The sequence below is a fragment of the Cucurbita moschata genome, unplaced genomic scaffold (genome assembly GCF_002738365.1).
Source record: "Cucurbita moschata cultivar Rifu unplaced genomic scaffold, Cmos_1.0 Cmo_Scf00054, whole genome shotgun sequence".
In the NCBI taxonomy this organism is placed as follows: Eukaryota; Viridiplantae; Streptophyta; class Magnoliopsida; order Cucurbitales; family Cucurbitaceae; genus Cucurbita; species Cucurbita moschata.
The window spans coordinates 1,311,167-1,325,210 of NW_019268570.1; the positions used below are offsets into that span (position 1 = coordinate 1,311,167).

At 38.3% G+C, this 14,044-nt stretch overlaps 1 protein-coding gene across 3 annotated transcripts; it reads right to left on the bottom strand.

The window, feature by feature from the left end:
* Positions 1–3,943: 3,943 nt before the first annotated feature.
* LOC111436434 (myosin-10-like) lies at positions 3,944–9,914 on the bottom strand. Of its 3 annotated transcripts, none has more exons than XM_023074202.1 (6): positions 9,461–9,914; positions 5,528–6,946; positions 5,365–5,441; positions 5,018–5,129; positions 4,813–4,929; positions 4,160–4,516 (listed from the first exon to the last, which is right to left on the bottom strand). In XM_023074202.1, exons 2-6 carry the CDS (start codon positions 6,944–6,946, stop codon positions 4,160–4,162), a joined length of 2,082 nt encoding a protein of 693 aa, XP_022929970.1. In that variant the 5' UTR covers positions 9,461–9,914. The 3 variants fall into 3 exon arrangements, with proteins under 3 accessions (XP_022929971.1, XP_022929970.1, XP_022929969.1); XM_023074201.1 differs by having other exon boundaries at positions 5,528–6,971; XM_023074203.1 differs by lacking the exon at positions 9,461–9,914 and having other exon boundaries at positions 3,944–4,516.
* Between the last annotated feature and the right edge of the window lie 4,130 nt (positions 9,915–14,044).

The window sequence follows — 14,044 nt, forward strand, 5'->3', positions numbered from 1 at the left end:
AACTGGGGCGTTTGTTAGGCCAAAGGGCATTACAAGGAACTTGAAAGCCCCGTATCTTGTTACACACGTCGTCTTGGGCTCATCCCCTTCGGCAATACGTACTTGGTAGTACCTTGATCGTAAGTCCAGCTTCGTGAAGTATTTAGCCCCGTGAAGTTGGTCAAACAAGTCGGATATTATTAGTAGTGGGTATTTCTTACGTATAATCACCTTGTTTAAGGCTATATAATCTATGCACAGACACAACATCTCATCCTTCTTCTTCTAAAACAGTACGGGGGTTCCATAGGGTGCTTTGCGGGATGGATGAATCCTGCCTCCAACAACTCATTTAGTTGTTTCCTCAATTCGGCTAGCTCAAGGGGAGCCATCCGATATGCATTATTCACTGGAGGTTTAACCCCGGGGAGGAGTTCAATTTCATGATTGATGCCTTGACGAGGTGGTAATATTTGTGGTAAGCTCTCTGGCATTATGTCGGCATAGTTGTCTAGTACATCCTTGATTTCGCTCGGAATGGTCTCCTCAGTGGTCACGTCTTCCATCAGGGGTATAGCCATAAATGTGGGTTCCTCTCGTGCAAGTCCTCATTTCAATTGTATGGCAGAGATCATTCTAAGGTTACTTGGTTGCTGGTTGCTTGATGCTTGCAGGTATTATTGTGGGGTTCTGATTGGTAATCACCAAGCATTTCGCCAGTGGCATTGGGATAACTTTTTGTTCTAAGAGAAAGTCCATCCCAAGTACTACATGGAAGTCGTCTATACAAACCATGACAAGGTCCATTTCTCCTGACCAGGCCCCTAATTTCAAGGGGACTCTTTTGGAGACTCCCATGATAGGCAAGGCCTCGGAGTTGACAGCTTTCATTTTTCGGGTTCCTTTTCTATGGTGAGTCTCAATCTTCGGGCTTCTTGGTTGGCAATGAAATTGTGGGTCGCACTTGAGTCTATCAAGGTGTTCTTGCTCGGTCGTTAGTTTATTGTTGCGTCTATGAACATAAGCCCTTTCTTTATTATCTCTTTCGGGTCGACCTTCCTTTGGAGGGATGACAGGAATTTAAGCGCACTCATTCGGGGGTTGTCTTGATCTTCCTTCTTGTCTTGTGTAGTCTCGACTCTTGTGTCGTTGCTCTCTTGAATGGACATTTGGAGTACACTGAGAGAGGCTCGGTGAGGACAGTAAGACAGTTTGTGGGGGGCCTTTACACAACAAGCACTATAAAGGCATCGTTGGGTAGTTCTTTTAAGGGTAAGGTCCTCGAGATGTCCCCACTTGGTTATTATGAGGAGGTCTATCTGCCCCTCCATTTGGTCTGTCGTTACTTTCGTTTGGCCTATTGGGGCCTTCGTTTTGATGACCTTGCGTGATAAGCGCCTACAATGCTGGAATTTGCAAAGTTAGAGGTCCTTCTAGAATCCTTGCAAAACGTTCACAGAGAAAGCTAACTTAACGGATTGATTCCAACCAAGAGCTGGTTAGAAGATGAATGACTCTTAGATCGAACTTGGAATCTATGATGGTCACTCTTAGATACCAAGACAATGCACTCCAGAATTAGCTTGATCAAAACTAATTCAATGAATCGATTTAAACATCAAACCTAAAGCAAGGTTTGAAAAAGAATAACACCAAAAGGGTATAAAAAAAACACAAGGTTTTGTCTATATTCAACCATCCATCCCAAACATGAATATTACATGCCTTTAAATAGGTCCAAAAGGTAACCCTAACATAATAAAGTTCAGCCACTAACCACAAATCACTGATGAAATGCTATTAAATACAAATTGAAGAAAATAAGGCATTAATAAATTGTCTTAATTGGTAATTCAACTACTAAAAGCAAGTCTTCTATTACTTTCCAATATCAGCCACTCCATTATCTTCTTGATTTGATATGCTAATGCTATAAAGATTTTTGGGCTCAAAAGTCTTTGTTTCAACTTGTACACTAGCTAACTTTTGAAGATGCAATGTATAGGCCTCTTGAATCTTCTTAACCTTGCTTCTTGTAATCGATCCTTCGGGTACATGCAAAGGGTCAGCAGTTGAATTCATATAATTGCGGCTTATATGCTTTCCCCCCAGTATTTGAGGTTTGTGTAATTTTTCTTTGGAAACTAGCTTCGCTTCCAAAGTCTAGAAGTCTTTCGGCATTGGCGATTGTGGTGGCTAGGTCTTAAACCTTTTTCTCGTATATTTTTGTCATGGCCCACGATTGCAACCCATTTATGAAGAGGAATACCTTGTCTTTCTCTTACATGCCCCTGATATCCAACATCAAGGTCGAGAACTGCCTGACATATTCCCTTATGCTTCCAGTTTGTTTTAGTGCTAGTAGTTTTTCCCTTGCTATGTATTTTATGTTTTCGGGGAAGAATTGATCCCTCAACTCTCTCTTGAGGTCTTCACATGAGTCAATGATGCATAATCCATTTTCAATGTCTTGCACATTCAAACGCCATTGAAGCTTTACATCGTCTATGAGATGCATTGTGGCTACTGTAACTTTTATGTCTTCGGTACAGGCTCCTATGGCTTTGAAGTACTGTTCGACATCAAAGATAAAGTTCTCAAACTCTTTGGTGTCCTAGTTCCCTTTGAAGGCTCTAGGATCTGGGAACTTCAGCTTGTTGGGTCCTGTATGAGTTTGCCCTGACGAGACGTTCTCCACGGCTTTCATGGTCACCGCAATTCGGGTGTTCATCTTGGTCATCTTTCCTTGGATGGCATCGATCGTTGTTCTGAATTCGTCAGCTAATCCATTAAACAGCTTCATCATGGTATTCTTTTAGCTCGTCGAACTCTTCGCCACGTCCCTCTTTGTGTGCGATAGAGCTATCAGAGCTACCAGCAGGTCTTGAGCTGCTTGTAGGAGTAGTTCTTTCTTTGAGTGAGTCCACTCGAAACATTAGTTCTTTGATCAGCAATCCATCCAGGCGGTTGCTGATTGCATCGATTTCTTCGACTTTTTCATTCAATTTCATCACTCGTGCTTCCAAGAAGCAGATGGTGCCAGGGACTTCTTTGAGTAACAACATTTCCTCCTCTATCAAAGTAAGCCAGTCGGCTTGTGATTTTGTGTCGACTTTATCGTCAACATGGTTTCGGTCTTTAATATGTCACGAAGCTAACAAAACTCTGATACCACTTGTCACAATCAAACTTTTGATGGCAGCGGACCTATGATTGTGCAGCACTCACTTCCCACAACAAGTGAGTTAAGCCTATTTGTTCTTGTGTCGCCTACTGCCAAGCAACGTATGCTCGAGCCTCTGGCCCCGATTCAAGAAATTTTAGAAAACGGGGGCAGAGAGATTTCAAAAGAGAGTTTTGAAAGCAAGATTTGAGAGATTGAAATTGGTGTTATATGTGATGCAAGCAAAAAAGCAACAACAACGACTTACCGCATATAACTATTGGGCCGGAAGAAGTTGACAACTAGCCATATCCCCTATAAGTATATTTTGAGGCATTTCATGTCTGGTAAGCCTAGACATGATTTTTGCCGAAACGTCATACTTCCTTACAAATACAAAAGTAAAGCATGACCGTGACAGTAAGCATCATAGCACGAGTGCCCGTCTTTTTCTTTTCGTCTTTGTTTTACTATGCCGGGTCATTATCCTCTCGAGTTTGGACTTCCTCATTTGCCTTACAAAACTTTTTGGTTGTTTGTAACACCTCTTCACGATTATCAAGTTTGCCCTTTGACAAAGCTTTTCTAGTTTCAGCCTTGCGGTCTCCAAAGTTGCCTCTTAAACTTATGCCAGTTACATACCATCCAGTAGTCCAAGTTCCATGTCGAATCATCTGATTGTATCATTTTATGGCTTATAGACATATATAATGGATAGTCTTGTATGCATAATCATTACAATCTTCTAATAAGAACGAATCAGATGATGTGAAAAGCTCAGCCGTGAGAGAACATTCTTGGGAAAGAATAACGTATTAATATTATATTCACATTTGCTCAAAGCAATGTTATCTGAAAAACAATCGATCACCCGAGAGAGCATTCAATACCAAACAAGGCACGTGATGTATTTTTCTATAATCTTCTAACATTTCATTTTCACAATAAATACAAGAACTAATCACCAACCCATCCACCCACACCCAAATAAAAGGAAAGAAAAATGAAAAAAACATCTCAGAGAAGTGGCTCAGAAAGTTCCATCTCGTTTGAACTCTCTTGTTGTTGTGTTTCAGAACGGCGAGAGCCAACAAAGTCGAGTCCAAGCCACTGCCATGGCCAACAAACGTATCTACTCCCATTTAATCCTCTTCTCAAATCTTCTCGTTTATCGAGCTCTTCAAGCTGTCGGGTAAGCTCTTCCACCCTCTCCCTCAACCTGGACGCCCTCACGTCCGCCAGTTTCAATGATTTCTCCGCCGCATCTCTGGCTGCCATAGCGGCATTTACTGTCTGTTCTTTGAATTTGAGTTTATTATCCGAATCCAACATTACCTTCCTTGCTTCTTCAACTTCCTCTTTAACAGCTGAGATCTGCCAATGCCAAATTCAAGTCTCTTACCATAAAGTATTTAGCTGGAAAAGATTAATACTTCCAGTAATCATAATTACAAATTAGAATAAAAGCCCTTGATCATAGGCTGCACAAGAAGTAGTTTTGTATGAACTAGTAACCAAGTTATCAGGTCCAGACCATGCAATGGGAAAGATAAGAAGAAACTTGCAAATTGATATAAATAAGGTCCCTTGGATAACTTTTTTGTTCATGAAAATTTAGATTATAAACAATACTCCCAACCCCGTGCCAGACAAGTTAGAAGCAAGCATACCTGTGCCAGAAACTCTTGCTCTACAGCTTTGCCAGCAGCCGCTTCTTGCTCTGCAGCTACCTTCCATCTCATGATTTCTTCTTCCGCAGCTGTAATGTCCATCATTAACCCTTCAACCTAAATCACGAAGAAACCCAAAACCCAATAATTATGAACAGAAACGAATGAACAATTAACTTAAATCAATGAACAATTAATTACATACACTTTCATTGGCAACTCTCTCCTTTTCTTCAAGTTCCATAATTTGAAGCGATCTAAGTTTAAGCTCCTTGGATTGGGATTCTAGACGCTCTTTAAGTACAACTGACTCTGCCCTTAACACATGTAAGATAAAAATAAAAATAAAAAATAAAAAATAAAAAAAATAAAAAGCAAAGAAATTACAGGTCAAAATCAGCAGAGATTACATATGCATATGTATAATTCTATAAATATTGGTCGTTTCTGCGAGACCCCAATATCTAAAGTAAATCACAAATACAAAGTCCCAGGGTTTGTTTTAATCAGAAAATCAGCAACTCAGAGACTGCTGAATATATGTTCTCGTACCTTAATTCCTCCAGTGAATGCCGTAGCTCAATGATTTCAATCTGAGATGCCTTCACGATATTCTCCAGAGCACCAGCCTGTATTTTGCAAGAGAACATAAAAGAAATTTAAGACTTGATATCATTTAAAGGAAAAGCTTATAATAAAAAACAAATGCACTTACCAGGGTGAATATTTCATCCTCCTCTGCATCTACTGCTTTACCATTGTCCCTAGATGTTGAAAAAATCTCGTCTCCAAGAAGCTTGCTGAATTTGAAATCAATCCCAGCCTCCCTTAAACCATTCTCCGCAACTTCAAATAATTGATTTGCTTTTGAGGGATCAGATGTTATCCTCTTAGATAATGCACTCCTTAGCAAATTTCCAATATGTTCTTTCTCCTTGAGCAACTGCGCAACTGTTTCATTTAAATTCTTAATTTCACGAATCTTTTCCTGAGTTGAACTCCTTGTCTTATCCATAACAAGTACTGCTAACGCATATATAGATTCCATTCCAGCCAACGAAGCCCGGACATTCTCCTCTATGTCTGTTTCCTGAGGGAGGAACAATGACTCTGAAAATTCAGAATGGTCTATATCACTGGCATCAACTATCTTAATAATATCATAAATTTGGTCGTGAATTTTTGAAATGAAACCCAACTGATCCATAAGTAAAGGCCTTTGGGACTCTACTTTTGACTCCAAATTCCTTAACTTATCATCATACTCCTGCGCAACCTGCCTCAGTTCAGAAGCTTCATCCTCAGCCCTAGTTAATTTACCACACAAATCTGCTTCAATTTCAGATATCTTTTTATCCCTTTCGGTGAGAGTGTTTTCCAAGTCTTCAATAACAGAAGTTTTCTTCGAAACCTCATCCCTCAGCCCACTAATCGTAGCTTCAAGCTGAGAAACCTCAATGGCAATTTCATAATTCCTAAGCTTCATTTGTTCCCTGGTTTCGTTTCTTTCCTTCGCCGTGGTGTCAATCTGTCTAACAAGCTCTTCAACAATTTCATTTGTTCTCTTGATAACCCCATAGGCAACTGCAGGTAATCCAGTATATTTTTGAGACCTAGGCAACCCACCTGCTGTAAAATTCTTGAAATTGCTCACTTTTGCAGATATCTTATCAATCCCAGTCACTAGCATATGGGATGCATTACCAATTTCTGATCTCAGAGCATCCCTTTCCTTGAGGATCTCATCAAATTCCTTGGTAATCTCATCCCTAAGCTTTGAGACCTCATCTCTCTGCTGATTTGCCTCAGCCAACTCTGCAGAAACCTTTTCATTCAATTTCAAGGCTTCTTCCTTCTCCCTCAATGCCTCATCCCGCTGCCTCCCACACTCATCGCGCTTCTTAATCGCCTCATGGGCAAGCGCCTTTAAGCGATTAAACGACACTAGCAATTCTGATTTTGAATTCTCTGTTGCTTCTCGAGCTTGCCGCTCACGATCACGCTCCGCAAGAATCTCTCTAAACCTCTCAACAGAGATTTCTTCAGTAGAAGGATTCTGAATCACAATAGGATGTTCATCACCCTCAACATCGCTGAGCACAGCATCTACGTCTTCGTCAACACTACTCGCCATCTGTGTAACACCCCAAAATTCTAGCCTACATTAAGGCACATTACTAGATTTTCAAACTTGATCCCAAGTAAAACAACAAACTCATTTAAAGAAAAATTAGTAAAAGAATGATCAAGCAACAACATATTCAAAAAACTAAATTCAACCATATAAGTAAATCATAGTTTAGGCTCCGAGTTGTTTTTGGGGACACCTCCTCTTTTACATCACCAATCTCATAATAATCCTTATCACCAATGGGAAACGGAGGGGTACGTACAAGTGTAATCAGTACATAGCTCCCACCTGAGGAGCCACCAAACAACATACAATGTACATTACGATATCATGTATCTTACATACAAGCTAATCACGTACTATATGGAATGCGAGTAACATAAGAAACATGCTCAACATATGACTCCATATTATGCATAATGTTCCTGTTCAAAGCTCTTTCAAACACCTCCATTTCCCATAACTCTCTTTACTTCGCATTCACAAGCTCTTCAGGATTGACTCCTTCGAGTCGCATCAACCTCTAACCATTAGTACCTACGGCCTCAATGCTTCTCTGTAGTTTACAGTACTCAACGTTTGACCCTTGACCATTTGTATTCAAGACCTCGAGCTGTTACATTGCTCCATGATTGTTTGTATTCATGACGCAATGATGACTTAGCAACATATTAGTATTCCACGGTCACCACAAAACTTGCTCTATGGACTAATCACATCGATCATTGACCATTGTACCAAAGCCTTGTATCATCCCTCATCCATTTTTACCCAAGATGCACAAATATTCACCAACTTAAAAGCCTCAACCATTTGTAAATATAGTTCTCTTGGCAAAATGGATTTGGCAATACCAAGGTGAAGAACAGCCTTTGGGAGAAAAGTAGCTGATGCAATATATGACACCACAACTCTAAAAAAAAACTAGGCAAACATTTGTAGAATCAGCAAGAGGCCCATGGAAATCTATCTTGAACTTTACAACTTTGATATAGGACATAGATGAACTACAAGCTTGGGGATGGATCGAAGGTTGATTTATGGACCGATGTTTGGCTTGGAAATGGGCCTATGTATAGAAGATTCCCCCTTATTTATAACCTCTCCCCTGGTAAAGTAGTGGTGGTGCATGACTTACAGGTGCATGCTAAGGGTATTTGGAATCTCAAGTTGAGAAGAAACCAAAAGAGATGTTGAAATTGATGAATATGCCTCCCTTTTACATTGCCTATCTTTAGCGGTTCTTTCAACCGAAATTGATAGAGAATATGGGAACAAAAATCCAATTGGTTTTTTACTACTAGCTCCCTCATTCGTGATCTTTCCCCTGTAGCAAAGACAAAGTACCAAAGCCTTACGAGTTGATTTGGAAAGGTCAGGAACTTTCCCACAAAGCTAAGCTATCATTAAAGATGACAAGTTACAAAGAAGGATGCCTTACCTGGTTCTCTACCCACAATGGTGTGAAATCAACAAGAAAAGTTCAAAAACACAAGTCATTTGATTCTCTCTTGCAATTTTGGTGTGAACTTCTGGAATATCACCTTACCCTCTCTTGTTGACAAAGGATCCTACCAAATGATCCCAAGTTGCTTCCAAGTTACACTCTAGGAGGTCACCCTTCAAAAGAGAAAGGAGACTCCTAGGGAGAACTTTATCAGAACCTTTTGTTGGATTATATGGCAAGAATGAAATAGAAGAATCTTTCAAGATAAGGAATGATCTTTCTGTAGATTTTTTTTATGCTATGGTCAATATGGTTGTATCTTGGTGTAAATGCTCTCTCCTTTTCCATCACTACAGCTTTGCTTCCCTCCTTTCTAATTAGGGAAGCCTGTTATAGATCTATCCTTGGGGGGTTTCCCATTTTCTGTATCTTGTAATTTCATATCATCAATGAAATTATTTCCCATTCAAAAAAATATACCTTACTTCATTTTCTCAAAACTTAAAGTCCTCTAACCCTTTTCTCACTAATAAGACTCACAGTCTCACAAGAATGGACAATCCTATATCATGCTTTCAAGACCATGATCTTAGCCGAAAGACCACATGAACACATTCATCATGCTTTTCCAGTCAATCTCAACATCACAACACCACAGCATCCTCAACATCGCAATATTATAACTAAAACCTCAGCATGTTCAAACACATCCAAATATCTAAGAGTTCAAGAATGGCACTATATAAATCATAATTATCAAACAAATCAAACAAGACATACACCATATAAGGCATAAGGAAAACAGACTCAAGCAATAAAAACTACAGACAAATGTTGTAAAGCATTCCTAGCCTATTCTAACGGTTCCTGAAACAAGAAAGACAAGATTTCGAGGTTCGAACTCAGTTCCAAATTCTTGATTAAAGTCAAAATGGTTATGAGGAGGCGTTGCCAACGTGGACCATAAACTATGTTCAATCAATCCGAAACTAGTCCAAACCTAAATAGAGAGGAATTCCAAGGGTTCGAAACTACTCTAAAACACTTCGACCAAATTCAAAAGGGTTTACCGCCTAAATCTTGCCGAAAAGGAATTGTGTCCTTATTGAATTGTATTCATATGGGTTCGGGTTGTGCGTCCCCGCCAAAAGTCATCGAGCTGCCAAAAAGTAGTTCGCGCCGTCGCGAATCTGGGTGCTGTCATCGCAGAAGGAGCGTCGCCGCCAATAGAAGCACCGGCAGAGAAGATCCCCCGAGGGAGGAAAACTCGTCGTCGCCGTTTGACGAGGGACGGAGTTGGCGCGCAATAGGTGGATGGAACTCGCGCGTGCGTGGATGGGTGACGCCGGAGACCAATGGGTAGGCGAAGTTGCAAATGAAAAGGGATTTGGATTGCGATTACTTGAGAATGAAGCTTAAACTTGGATGAAAAGGATTTTCGCCGGTGAATCTAAATTCAATGGAGAAAGAAAAAAGGACGACCGAAGGACGGAGCATAGAAGAAAAGGACGAAGGATACCATTTACCAACAGTCTTCTTTTGCCATTGCCTTTTTAATAGAAAATTATTTATACAGCACCGATGATATGATCCTGTGTTATCCGACCTACCCTAGTTTTCTACATCGGAAATCCCGTTGGCTGCCACGTTTTAGCTTCATACAAAGATACCCATTTATATTTTTATTTATTTTTATTTTTATTTTTGCCCATATCGTATTTTCCAAGCGAAATTTTTCATAAATTTTTATTTTTTTAATGAATTATTTCTCTTTTTATTATAATTTCTAAAACATTTTAATAAATTTAATATTATTTCAAAATAAAGAATAGAATATAGTTTTTACCCTTCACTTTGAAATTTATGTAGTAAGTGACACCCGTTCGGGCTAAATTGGATGTGTAGTACTTCTTTACACACGATCCAACATGCGAACGTGGACCCACCAGGTAGGATCGCGTACCCCCTGGCTCTACAGGTTGAGCTAGCACTCGCTGACGGGCTATTGCATGACACCCGGAGGGAATGACGACTGTCGTATCATAATGGGAAACATGATGGTCATAATTAGTCATAGTATACGCGTTTGCACCATCATAATGGAGAAATATCTCGATGCACGTGCCACACAGTTACGCATAAGGTTCCTATACTTCCCATCATGACATAATAAATAATGTAAGATAATCTCCGTTCTTTTAAAGCAAATTAAATTAGGTAATTATGCATACATAATTCTTATACATCATTTCATATACATAACATAACTTCCAATGACATGACATAATGAGGTTGTGCATCATAGATTTCCTTATTTCAAAACATATCATGACATGTCATACCATATCATTGTTGGGTTCTATATTCTAAAACTCATAGTTTGTAAACAAAAACATATTTTATTTTCAATAAAAATTGTTATTGAATAAAGTGAATTTTACGATTATTAATCTAAATCCAATAAGCGAAGAACACTCTAACTATAATATGACTACTTGAACTATATGCAAACACATAAGAGTGGATCAAGTTTAAGTATATAGTCAAAATGATCTATAGTACATGGATAAGGCTAAGTGTCATATCGTGAAAACACTATGGATGCGGCCCACTTTTGTATATGATATAAATAATGTGATTACTAAATTGTACATACGGAGACATGTGAGTAGGGGCGTCCTATGCAATGAGTATTGCATAAGATCGGACCATGAAGAAAATCACTCTCACTTTATAATGTCATTTACTGTTGAGATTGATTTTTTCATTTGATGACCTAGGTAACTCGATCTTAATTCTGAGCTAACCATGAACTCCTGTTTATTCGGAATTATCTTTATATTTGCATGGGTGAGAGTGGCTCGAGTTCGCTGACTCAATAAGCCTCCCATTTCAAGGGTAAGACTGGGTGAATAGCTGGGGACATAGAGTGCAAGATGGAATAAACTCCTACTCACTTTGGAGGGATAGAAGAGAGGTAGTTCTCTGAGTACTGACTCCAGGTTTTGAACAAGGGGGCAATTTGGTTTACTAGTTGGACCACAAAAACCAATTGTTCATTAAAGGGTCAGTGGGACATAAGGAACAAAAAGTAACTTCAAGGGTAAAATGGTAAATTGACCCAACTCTAGTTATGAACAACTAGATCGACTTACTAATCATGGTTATATCAAATGGACAGAAATATATCTATAGTGAGGGGAGTGCAACTACTAGGCTACAGTGGAGTGTCCTTAGTTAACGAATGTTGATTAACAAGGTTAATGAGTTTAGCCGGTTAATCTTGGATCGTTGGAGCCCATGATCTGTAGGTCCATTAGGTCCCCCTGCTAGCTCATATTGGACTAAACCATAGAATAGTGTGACGAATGAGTTCGAAGTGTCCGAATTCAAATTAGGGAATATGCGTTATATTTAACCGCATTTTTGTTTTATTTACTAATTAAACAAAAAGAGAGAATCGGAGATATTTAAATAAGATTTAAATATTTTAATTATAAATAGTGATTCATAATCAATATATGTGGGAATTGATTGGGATTGACATTTTATTTAATGTTAAATATTAATTAAATTGTTTTATTAATCATTTAATATTATTTTGATTTGAAATTAATTATTTAAATTAATTTGTTGAATTAAAATAAACAAAGTCAAAATGTTACTTCACCTAATGGAAAAATCCATGCTTGAGTTGGTGGAATATTGAGTGTCAATATATGATTTAACCAAACTTGCATGCTTGACACATAATCCCACAAATTTGAGTGAAATTTTGAGTGTCAAAATTTGGTTTGACCAAATTTGCATGTTTGCCAAATAAACTCCACAAATTTGAGTGGAATGTTGAGTGTCAAAATTTGATTAATTCAAACTTGCATGCTTGCCACATAATCCTACAAATTTGAGTGAAATTTTGAGTGTCAAAATTTGGTGAACTCAAATTTGCATGAACATGCAAATATGACTCTATAAATAGAGTGCTTGGGAAAAACCTTGAGAAAAACTCTCACAAACTCTTTCTTCGTATATACTAGATCCCTTTCAAGTTTAGTCACTTATCGGATTCCATAATCCCGTTCTAAGGCCGGAGAATAGTAGAGAAGACACTAGTGGTGGTTCGAAACCAGTTCGTGAGAAAAAAGAAATTTGAACTACAAAAGGTTAGTACTCAAACTCCTTGAATTTTAATACTTATGAACATGATAGTTATTTACTATAATTGATGTTCTAAGAGTGCCTAAGATCCAAATTGCTTTTGCATGTGTTATATTAACCTCATCAATTGGTATGAGAGCAAGTTTTAGGCACTTTATTTACATTAATTTGAGCATGGTGGGTACCATTTCATGAATTAAAAATTGTGGATGCTAAAGTGGACGTTTATGGTTTTGGCATTTTTTTATGCTTCTATTTGATACCGTTATTGTAATTGGTTTGATGTGTATGGGCTTTAATGAGTGAAGAAAGGTATGTAATTTTTATGGAGTCATTAGAGTCCATTTTAGGTCGTAATTGATCGATAATGGAAATGATGACAAGTTGAACCGAAGAAGAAGGAAGAATTTTTGTTTCCTGACCCAACCCAACTCGCGGCATGTTCGAGGGAGTGGATCACATTATTTTTTAATTATTAATGTAATAATTTAGTTAATTGATTGCTTTAAAATGCCAAAACCAGTCCATTTTAGTGTGTTTAATTAATTATGCATTGTGAATGTATGTTTTAATTAAATAGAAAATGTAATTGCATAAAGTATGTCATATAGGTTTAAAATCCCACCATAGGTTAAGCATGTTTCATGCATTACAAGTATGTTATAAGTGTTATAATGTATAGTATGCATGTTTAGGGTTCCATGAGTGATAGATATAAATTGTTATATTATTGCATGGAATGGATGATTATATAATTGTCATATAAAGCATGTTAGATGCATGTTATAGGTTATTTTCAACGTCATAAAACGAGATAGACGTTAAAATCTATAATGAAGATAAGTGCATGCTCACTTAGGGTTAAGAACCAAGCACGATCAATTTTAATAGTTAAAATAGGTCGATATCTTGTAAAATTGCGGTTACAAGAAAGCTCACCTAGGACGATCTTGTCTAAGGCTGGAGGTACTTAAGTTGACGGTTTACAGAACACCTGCTACCTGGAGATCGGGCTAGTACTTGAGCTTAGTTAGCCCAGTTTTATGAGCATGCGTGAGTGATGTAATTTTTTTTTTTAAAAAAAAATCACCTAGACTTAGGTTATATTTAATTAGCCAGAATATTGAGAATACCCAACCGTCTAAAATACTTAATGGGAGGAAAAAAGTATATGAGATACATAGTTTTTTTTTTTACGCTCTCTGGAAAATTCACACCGTGAGATTCATACTCGGCCTCGTGTCGTCCTGGGAGCGGCCTCCATTCGGAAGGTGTTTGCATGAGTCAATAACAAGGTGAATAGAGAAAGTATTTATAGTAAGTGGAAGGAAGTATATCAACACATCCTATGATCTCCACCACTAGGTTGCACCGTGAGATACCATGTTCTGCCTACATGTTGCCCTAGAGCAACTACCCATTCGGAGGGTCGTAACATGGGAGAAGAAACAACGCAAACTCCAAAAATGGATAGGATTTCTTAGGTTCATTCCCAA